The sequence below is a fragment of the Mytilus edulis genome, unplaced genomic scaffold, assembly GCF_963676685.1.
Source record: "Mytilus edulis unplaced genomic scaffold, xbMytEdul2.2 SCAFFOLD_300, whole genome shotgun sequence".
NCBI classification, from domain to species: Eukaryota; Metazoa; Mollusca; class Bivalvia; order Mytilida; family Mytilidae; genus Mytilus; species Mytilus edulis.
This window is the reverse complement of record NW_027268057.1, coordinates 36,144-47,442: the sequence shown is the minus strand read 5'-3', so window position 1 is coordinate 47,442 and position 11,299 is coordinate 36,144. Positions and strand designations below refer to the sequence as shown.

The window sequence follows — 11,299 nt, the reverse complement described above, 5'->3', positions numbered from 1 at the left end:
CGAACACCCACAATAACTGGTCCAGTTATCAAATCTGACTTCAGATAAATACGATGGAGAGGAACATCTATACAACCCAACTCTACACCTTGTAACAAAACGGAGGCACCAACAGAAGTCTTCTCGGACAAAGGCAACACACCTTCTAACAATAAAGACTGAGAAGCTCCAGTGTCTCGTAAAATCTTAATAGGCTGAAGAGTGGTATCATCAACAATAGAAATAAACCCATCAGACATAAAGGGTTTATATTCCTCCATGTAATCACAAAAACTGGACTTAAAAGCCTGACGCGCAGGGCATTCCAATGTACTGGTAATATAAGGTGTCGTACAAGCACTGGTCTTCGGCTTATTATCTCGTTCATTCTTCTTCTGAAGTCTAAAACAATCAGCCATCAGGTGACCAATCTTCTTACAATAAGCACAAGTCAGTGACTTCTTCTCAAAAGTATCAAATTTTGGACTAGACATATTATAACTGGACTGACTCTTATTCTGTGCAACAGGCTTACTATCAGTACGCTCAGTGCTTTGATTTTTGTAATTTCCACTTGAAGTATTAACATTTTGACCCTTGAAACTTCTTTTATGTGAAAGAGTATAATTATCTGAAATAACAGCTGCATCATGTATTGTCTCAACAGTTTTGTCGTCTAAATGTGTTTTTAAGTCTAAATGAACACATTGTTTGAACTCTTCTAATAACATCAATTGTCTTAGGTTATCAAAATTGTTATCTGTTTTCTTTGACGTAAGCCATTTATCAAATAGATCTTCTTTTTCCCGAGCAAATTCCACATAGGTTTGTGAATCAAACTTTTTATAAGATCTAAATTTCTGTCTATATGCTTCTGGTACTAGCTCATAAGCTTTCAAACTTCCTGTTTCACCGTGTCATAATCGGAACTTTTTTCTGATGGAAGTGCGGAGTATATTTCAGCGGCCTTACCCTCAAAAACACTCTGTAGCATTGTAGTCCAATATGGCTTTGGCCAATTCAAACTACAAATGAACTATGAGCAATTTTCTCAAACTGTGGAAAATATTTATCGACTGTTTTTTTCACAAAATATTGCTGCATCAAAATATTCTGATTTCGACTGGACTTTAGTGTTGCTTTCTTCTTTGACCATTTCAATTTTCATTTTCTCCATCTCTAGCCTTTCCTCATTTCAAGTTCTTTTAATTTAAATTCATCTTCTTTTTCCTTTTTATCCATTTCCAATCTTTCCTTCATTTTCAGTTCTGCCTGTTTTAATTTAAATTCATCTTCTTTTTCTTTTCTCCATCTCCTTCAAATTCATTTCCAGTTCTTTTAGTTTGCGTTCATGTTCTAATTCAAGCTGTTTTAATTTAAAGGCGTCAATATTTTCGACCTTAAGTTCAAGAGCCTCTTTACCTAAAATTTCTGCGTCAACTAATTTGTCTATAACCAAATTTTTTATAATTTGTTTTCTCATAGATACTTTAAAAACTAATTTCAGTTCTTTAGCAAGCAACACTAATTCCTCTTTCTTTAAATTATCAAAACTCTCCAGGTCTGGCGTTTTCAAAAAATTACCGGCATCAAATGCCATTTTGTAGAATTTTGTTGGCTAGTTTATAATAAAAATATTGAATAAATTTTGAATAAGATATTTTCGTTCTCCCGGACGAGCCCCCAATTTCTGTTACGGCCAGAAATCGCCTTTAAATTGTAGCCAACAAAAGACACAAATCAATAGTAAAATTTAATAACATTTAATATACAAAAGTTTACAAAAGGTATTAAACAAATATTACTGTTAACTTAACTGTCAAAATATGAGTCCAATCTGTTATCTTTATCTGTATCCGGAAATCTTTCGGAATCCAATTTGAATATTACGTTCACTACTAATGTCACAATCCAGTATGATGTTGTCTTTAGAATAAAAGTGTCAATCCAAATGCTATGAATACTAAGGTCTATCAATGTCTATGTCCAAGTTTAATTATGAGAGTTTAACTTTAGTGTCTGTATATATAGTGTTGTCATGGAAATTCTAGAACACTCTATAATGGAACATTGTGGAAAATCCTGGAAAGTTACAACGGAAGTTTCTGGAATAACGTAGAAGTTTAAATTACGCATCTTTTTATAAGGATCATTCTAGAAAGTTCCAATCATTCTGTGATTGTTCCAGTGATTCCTAAACTGCACAGTTATAAGATTATTTGGTAAACAACTATCAGGCCATACAACACAAATTAGGCCAACATAAATAAACATAATAATTACAATATCATAACAACGGACTGACTGACGGACGGACGGACAGAGGTAAAACACTATACCCCCCCCTCTCCTTCGGAGCGGGGGTATAATTATTACTGTTAATTTACTTAGCTGGCACTGATAACGGTAATTAAAGAGAAATTTAAAATATGACAGGTGTGTTTTTTCTTTTATATTGTCTTAATTACATGTACTTAGCCAAGTGGCATTATAACCATGCTAATTTTTATTCCGATTAAGTTGATGCCCTGACCTCTTTTGATCTCTAGTTAACACTTGCCAATAATATAAACATACAGACCATGAAAAGAAAACTTGTTAAGTATGAAAATGGGAAAGAACAAGAGCAAAGTTGGCTCTGGACCTGCAGCGCTGGCACTTCATGGAAACATAGGTGCTTACCAATCGCAGCATAATAGTATGTAGCATTGGATAATAAAGGGAATTGTGAAAACAAAAGGAAATTGAGTACAGGTTTTTTATATATAAAATGCAAGAAATATGACAATTTTAGCATGATATACATCTATTAAATTTTGGCCTTGGCAGCCATGTTGGTGCCCGTCAAGGACTACGGATATAATTTTAAAAATAGATACCATAAGGATGATTGTGGCCAAGATTGGTTCATTTGACCTGGTAGTTTCAGAGGAGAAAATTATTATTTGCGAAATTTTAACCCTCACTAACACTCGGGATTAAAATTTTACACAAACAATGCAACCCATGTTAAAATCTCTGATAAACCATGGCTGCCATGAATTATTTCTTAAATAGTCAAAAACGTTAAAATTGGCCAAAAATCATCATTTATGGGCAATAACCCCTTTGCGAGGGCATCCGACAATTTTGGCATAAATGGAACTTAGGTAGATTTTGACATTCTGAACATTTTTGCCTATGTCAGATTTTCTCTATCTGCAATGGTTTTCAAGAAATTAGTCAATATTTGCATTTTACCCCTATGTTCTATTTTTAGCCCTGGCGGCCATCTTGGTTGACTGACATGGACATCATACCCTAAGGATGATTGTGGCTAGGTTTCGTTCCATTTGGCCTGGCAGTTGCAGAGGAGAAGATTTTTGTTAAAAGTTAACGGACGACGACGACGGACGCCAAGTGATGGGAATAGCTCAGTTGATCTTTCAGGTCAGGTGAGCTAATAAAAAGTGAAAGGGAACCAGGCATTACAAATTCCAGCCTAATTTTAAAATTTTAAATTCAATCGATGAAGCATTTTTGAATTAGTGTACAACATACAGAAAAACGCATTTTTTTAACACCAAAGTCCCACAACTCTAGAACAACATATAGAAAAATCAGAAAAAAAACGAAAGAGAACCAGGCATTACCTATTCTAGCCTAATTATAAAATTTCTGATTAATTGGATGAAGCATTTTTGAGTTACTGTACGACATTCAAGAAAAATGGCATTTTTTATAAAAATCAAAGTCCCATACTCTGGACACATCGCAAAATTGGAAAAAAACAAAAGGTAACCAGACATTACCAATTCCAGCCTAATTTTAAAATTTCAGTTCAATTGGATGAAGCATTTTTGAATTCATGAACGACATACAAGAATAAAGAGCTTGGCCGAGTGCACCATGATACGACCGCAATGGTCGACAAGTGTTCATTTGGGCAAGTGTTGACACACTTCTAAAGTGGACACAATAATATGCTTGACACAGTAATTTGCTGGACACAGAAATTACATTAGTACTAAAAAGCACCACTTTGGCCCCTAATAGGTTGGAAGAACTGCAAGTCCTAGCTCAAATCTGCTAAAATTCTCTATGTTGGAAATTTCATAAGGACTCTAAAGAAGAAAAAAAACCTTTGAAATCGGACGAGAAATAAAAAAGTTTGTTTTTTGGGATTGAGCACCACTTTGGCCCCTAATAGCTCGGAAACGGTACAAGCTACGTTAAATCCGTCGAGACTCTACCAGTGCAAAAGTTCATAAGGAAAACAATGAAAAATGAAAAAATCAAAATGAAAATATGAAAATTAAAAATTTCATGAACAAAAAAGAGAAGTCCGTTTTAGCCCCTTTTAGCTCTGAAACCTTAAGACCTAGCTCAAATCTGTAAAAATTCACTTTGTTGGAAAAAATATGACTACTTTTGACATAACTGAAATCGAAATTGTCAATTTTATTTAATATAAAAAGAAATTCAGGTTTAAAGATATTTTTTAGCCTACAACTTTTGAAAATTTACTGGATTTTTTTTCCTTAAATTGACGATTGTTGTTGGAAGGGACTTGGACAATATTCATGACATGGTCAAATTACAACTAGATGGAAAATTAGACGCCTTTTTCGTGCCACCGTGACAATAAGTGAAGGGCATATTGTTTATACTGATCCATCTGTCCGTTTGATGTTTTAGAACAAAATAAAACATAAATTATGGATGGATGGACAACAGACAGACGATAAATAATGGATGAAAATGCTTAGTGATGGCAAAAACTTGCAAGCCTTTCAGGCTAAGTGACCAAAACAGAAACCAATAATACAAATCAGCAATTCTTACTTTTCTTGTTTTCTTGCTTTTCAGCTACTTTACTGCTGCTTGGAGTATATATTTTTCTAGGAATTCTTTTCCTTTTTGGATAGGAAATTGGAGTTTCCATTGTTGGTAGATCTGCAAAAGATGAATATCATATTTGACAGATGTTTCATTACCAGGACCAAAATAAAAAAAATAATGTATGATCTGACAAAAAAAAAAAAACAAGCTGTGTCAAGTCTTGTATTGCTGTTTTATATTTCAGAATATTTATGTGTCCGTGTCGTTACCAATTCCACTCTGAATGTAAATCATAATAATTTTGCGCTTGACACGAACCAGCTAGTAACTATTGCAAGAAAGGTAACTAGAGGCTCCAAGGAGCCTGTGTCGCTCACCTGTTTTCAAATTTGTCTAAATCTTCCTTTGAGGATGATTTCAGACCCACTGGCTGTATTTTTTAGATCTTGTCCTACTTAACATTTTTGCTGTTCAAACTTTCAATATATCTATAACAGTTTAAAAGATACTTTTTAAAGTACTAAAATCAGTGAAAATATAAAAATAGAGGATATGGTAATAAACAAGTAATAAACATTTAAGGGCAATAAATCCAATAACAAGTGGTCATTTGAACTGTGTGTAGAGCTTTTATTGCTGAACATATTTGCAATCTAAAATATTTTTTTTTCTATCTATAATCACTGTGCTTAAACATGTTAAACAGCTGTGGGTAACTTAAGTTACCCACAGCCCAAGATGGCGCAAGACATCTTCTGTTTATATAGATTTTAGTTATTTTAAAGCAAAACAAAGTTGTTTAACGAAGATAAAGCTTTCAAGAAGATGTATATCAGTTTCGCCCGCACTAATAAAAGTAGAAATAACTTAAGTATAAAACAATAAGTCGAAAAACAACTGATTTTAAAAGTCCAAAAGAGGTACGTAACTTTTACAAGAGATATCCGTAACTTTTTTTACGTAATTTACAGAGATGTCCGTAACTTCATGATGTGTCTTTAACTTTTCTCAGAATTTATATTGTTATACACAAAAATATAAAGGTAAGCTATGAAATATCGTAAGTTGGTATACAACTACATTTAGTTACAGTAAAGAGTAAAGGTTAACGCCTTACTTATTCCCAAAAACGGCAAGGGGAATTCATAGTCAGAAGTTCCAATTTTCGAAACGATCCCTTAAAGCAAAACACTAAACCCCTTCAACATTTTTTATTCTAGATTATATGTGATATCACTCTGTCTGTTTTACTCATAAAATTACAGCAACACAGTACTGCAACATACATTTTTACAATAACAAACCACGGCTGTCCTTCATCAACTAGTTTAAGATGAATATTAAGAAGCCGAAAAATCTGAACATGTAGCTTAAATGTTTTTCTTCTATGCGGTGCCAATATTCAAATTTTCAGATGAAATTACAAAAGGGAATAAACCGTACATTAATACTGAAACAATGAAAATATCTTAGCCTTATTTTTTAAGAAACCAGGACTAGTTGGGTTAATAAACTTTCTTCATTATTTACTTGTGTTACTCATCGAAACATAGTGCAATTACATATATGTAATTTCAAATAGATTTGCCAGGATCACATTGTTGTTTTTCTTCAAACAGTTGAAAATAAAATTTCTACTGGGATAATGATTTATTGAGTTCTTTGAAACCCTGTCTCTCCTTCGGTAGCTGTTAATAGTGGAAAATCACTGGTATAAAGCCGATGCCCGTAAATGCAGTTACGGTTAGCCGTAGATGGCATACGAAAATATGGGCATTATATTTTCTAGCTTTTAAGCCTATAAAATTGTTACAATTGTTGAATTTTGCAATTTAGGAAAAGGTCAGTGTCTCAAGATTTAATATAGACCAGAATCATGTTTATTATATGTCTAGCTATTTCATTTTTAAAGCTCTTAGTGAGCTGTAAGATGCGTGTACCTGCTGCTTTTTCTACAGTTTAGATGCCCTTAACTTGTAAAGCAGATGCGTGTAACTTGCAGATCTAATGATTGTAAATTGCAGTAGCTGAAATGCTGAAGTTTATTGCATGTTTAATGTACAAATTATCCTGTATTGGTACGCAATTTTATGTTATATTTTCATGAACGTAGAGAGCGTGGCACTCTTCCTATACGAGGCATCGGATTTAATGTCCCTAATCTGACCGGACCTGACTGTGTATTTGTACATCCAGCACAGCTAAACGGACCAAAGTTAAGCGCTTAAGTTGGTATTATCCCCATGTTTGTGAGTGTCATTTTCTTCGGTGTCCGTGGAAAAGGAAAACAAATGTCAGATCATTATGTATAAAGAATCCTTATATACGCAAAAATTATGCATCCAAAGGCTACAACAGAAAAATTACCCACAGCCAGAGTTTTCGGTTAAGAAAAGTTACGGACATCTTTTGCCATTTTTAAAATTGTTCTTACGCTAAGCTAAGACAAAATGCATTACATTTTTTGTTTTCAGTTGATTATTTTGCCTTAGATACAATACATTGACAACTTGTAAAGAATTATTAATGCGTAAATCTAAAGATATTTGATAAAATTAAAATCGCATTATTTTACGCCGCCATATTGGGCTGTGGGTAACTTAAGTTACCCACAGCCGTTTAAGCACAGTGATAATAGTTTATGAGATAATAGCCAAAAGCATTCAAATTTGCCAAAAACTGTCATTTATGGCCAATAACCCCTATGCAGGAGTATCCAACAATTTTGACATAAATATAAATTAAATAGATCTTGTCATTCTGAACATTTTTGTCCTTGTCACATTTTCTCTGTTTGCAATGAATGGTTTTTGAGATATTAGTCAATACAGTCGAACATGTTTTTCATTAACAGCCATATGTTTAATATATGTACTAAGTCCGTAAACAGGATGGCTTAGTATGACGGACGAAGGGACAGACAAAGTCCATGATTTGCTATTGGAAACCGCAGAAATTGGTAGGATCAAAATCTAAATTAGGAGGTGCACAATGGGAACATGTAACAAAGATTCTCTGACAGTTTCATGGAATTCCCTTCAGTAGTTTAGGGACGGAAGGATGAACGGACGGACACAACGAATACTATATACCCCGTTTTTTTAAGCGGGGGTAAAACTAAATAATGTATCAAATTATTACAATAAAATATCAATGAAAGACTCATTTTTTTTTTTTACAAAATTTTAAAAATAAAGATTGATAGTCATGTTACTGTAAAGGACAGTTGAAAGTATAATTAAAGAAATTGTTCATTGAAACTTTAGGCCAAATTGTAATATATGGACTGGCAGGCCACTCCAAAAGGCCCTCAGTGTCTTGAACTATTTCTTAAATATTGACCTTAATCACATGAAATATTTGTACAAGGTAAATAAATCCTTGTATCCACCTCATCAAAAGTCATAAATTGTATAATATACAATTATGACCTTCATGGAAAGTTAATACAGTCAAACCTGTGAAAACCGGACCCTGAGTAATCCAGTTTCCTGTCAATTCCGGCCGAAAATTAAAGTCCCACTTCCTTCCCTTAATATTCTTTGCAAAAATGTCCCTTGTAAACCGGACCCTGTCTATTCGGAATTCCGATCTAATTATCTAGTCCCAATACAGTAAATTACTTTAATTATTACCTGTCAAAACCGGTTTGGCCTTTTATCATAACGGTATTGATTGATGTCAATCAACTGATCAAGTCGACAGAGATCCGACCACTTTTGAAACGAAATAACTGCTATGGAAAATTAATCTTCAATGCCTACGGAGGAAACTTATGATGGACAGAAAAACAACTCGTGTTTATCAATTCAAACAATGTGGAGATTCCGACGCAAACAAAATCTGCGAAAGTGAAAATGAAGCGGACGAGCCAGAAACTTTAACTTCATATGAGTATTTCTTCACAAACATTAAATGTATGAATCATTTTTCAAATTCCAAAGATGATGGATTTCTTAACTTTCTCATACCAATGAGAGCAATGATTGAAGATGTTTCGTTCGTAGAAAAATGGTAAAAAGCAGGGACATGTCCAAATATATATTGTGTTCAAATCATCGGCACTCTAGGTTAAATAAAATTAGTTTCAGAATTTTCTATTATTCAATACACTAATTTATAATATGTCAGTAATCTACTGTACTATACAAGCTTATTATTTGTTAATTGCATGAAATATGCAGTTCTGTAAAATATCTGACGTCATGAACCACTGACTTCCTGTCAATCTGAAAACCTGAATAAACCGACCCACTGCCTAAATCGGCCCTTTTTGACGGTCCCAGAGGTGGCCGGTTTACACAGGTTTTACTGTATCCAAAATTGATAAATCGAGGAAGAGGTTATTTCCTGCGGGCATAGCCAAAGGGAAATTCCCCCTTTCGAGATTTAACAATTTTGGATATTAACTTTTCATGAAGGACATAATTGTTTTATTATACCACACTAAACATTGGACTTGTTTTAACCCATTTTACAAGCATCAGCGTAAAAGTTTCATTTCAAAAACTAACTAGTCTTTGAGACTTTCAGGAAATTTACCAAAGTTGGAATTGCAACTTTTGGAATCAGAGCATTTCAAAACATTTCATTAGTTTTTATGATATATATATATGGTAAGTCTTGTAGAATGATTCCAAAAATCAAGCAGTCTTTTTAAGACTTTCAGAAAATTTACAAAACTTGGAATTGCAATTTTTTGAAATCTTAGTGTTCCATGTAATTCCAATAAATAAAATGTAGCAAAAGAGATTAATTGCAAGTTAAATTTTGAAAAAATAATGAGTCTTTGAGACTTTCAGGAAATTTACCAAAAATGGAAATCTGAACATTCAAAAATATTTTGTTTGTTTTTGCAATGTAAGAATAGTAAGTTTTGAAGAACATTTTCAAAGATTTGCCAGTCTTTGAGACTTTCAGGAATTTTCTTAAAACTGGAATTGGCATTTTTTAAAAATCCAAGTGTGCATATCTTTTTATATGTTATTGTAAAACACAATTAGTTTCAAGGAACATTTCCAAAATTTAAACAGTCTTTGAGACTTTCAGGAAATTTACCAAAGTTGGAATTGCCATATTTGGAATCCAAACATACAGTATTGTTCCAACTGTTATACTAATACATAATAAAAAGCTTCGCCGAGCACAGCATGATACGACCGCAGTTGTCGACAAGTGTTCATTTGGGCAAGTATTGACACACTACTAAAGTGGACACAATAATGTGCTGGACACAGTAATTTGCTGGACACAGTAATTTGCTGGATACAGTAATTAGCTGGACACAGTAATATACTGGACACAGAAATTAAGACCCTTGTAGCAGGGAAACCGTAAGTCCCAGCTTAAATTTAGAGAGAATCAAACGGGTTGGAAATTTGTTAAGGAATCCAAACAAAAAAAATGTTGTAATTTGACGAGAAATAAAAAAGTTCTATTTTTGGAGTTAGCACCACTTTGGCCCCTAATAGCTCGGAAACGGTAAAAGCTATGTTAAATCCGTTGACATACTATCGGTGCGGAAGTTCATAAGGAACATAATGAAAAAAACAAAACCAAAATAAGATGAAAAATAAAAATTTGACAAACAAAAAAGAGAAGTTCGTTTTAGCCCTTTTAGCCCCTTGTAGCTCAGAAACCGTAAGTCCTAGCTCAAATCGGTAAAAATTTTCTGAGTTGGAAATTTCATAAGAAATCCAAAGAAAAAAAACCCGTTGAAATCGGACGAGAAATAAAAAAGTTTTTTTTTTTTATTTAGCACCACTTTGGTCCCTAATAGCTCGGAAACGGTAAAAGCTACGTTAAGTCCGTTGACATACTATCGGTGCGGAATTTCATAAGGAACATAATGAAAAAAACAAAATGAAAATAAGATGAAAAATAAAAATTTGACGAACAAAAAAGAGAAGGCAGTTTTAGCCCCTTTTGGCCCCTTGTAGCTCCGAAACCGTAGGTCCTAGCTCAAATCGCTTAAAATTTCATGAGGAATCAAAAAAAAAAAACCCATTGAAATCGGACAAGAAATAAAAAAGTTCGTTTTTTGGGATTTAGCACCACTTTGGCCGCTTATAGCTCGGAAACGGTAAAGGCTATGTTAAATCCGTTGCAATATTACAGTTGCGGGATTTCATAAGGAACATTATGAAAAAAATTTGATTAAAATTGAACAAACAAGAATGTGTCCTCAGTACACGAATGCCCCACTCGCACTATCATTTTCTATGTTCAGTGGACCGTGAAATTGGGGTAAAATCTCTAATTTGGCATTAAAATTAGAAAGATCATATCATAGGGAACATGTGTACCAAGTTTGAAGTCGATTGGACTTCAACTTCATCAAAAACTACCTCGACCAAAAACTTTAACCTGAAGCGGGACAGACGGACGAACGAACGAACGGACGGACGGACGGACGGACGCACAGACCAGAAAACATAATGCCCCTCTACTATCGTAGGTGGGGCATAAAAATAAATCCTCTACATCATATTTAATATAA

The 11,299-nt window shown here is 33.7% G+C and overlaps 1 protein-coding gene across 2 annotated transcripts in view; it reads right to left on the bottom strand.

The window, feature by feature from the left end:
• Positions 1–4,803: 4,803 nt before the first annotated feature.
• LOC139506735 (uncharacterized) overlaps positions 4,804–11,299 on the bottom strand; it is a gene marked incomplete at its 3' end in the record, with an annotated part of 33,898 nt that continues 27,402 nt past the window's right edge. For both annotated transcript variants that reach the window (XM_071295523.1, XM_071295522.1), the window contains 1 exon segment: positions 4,804–4,914. In XM_071295523.1, coding sequence (XP_071151624.1) covers positions 4,804–4,914 — 111 coding nt within the window.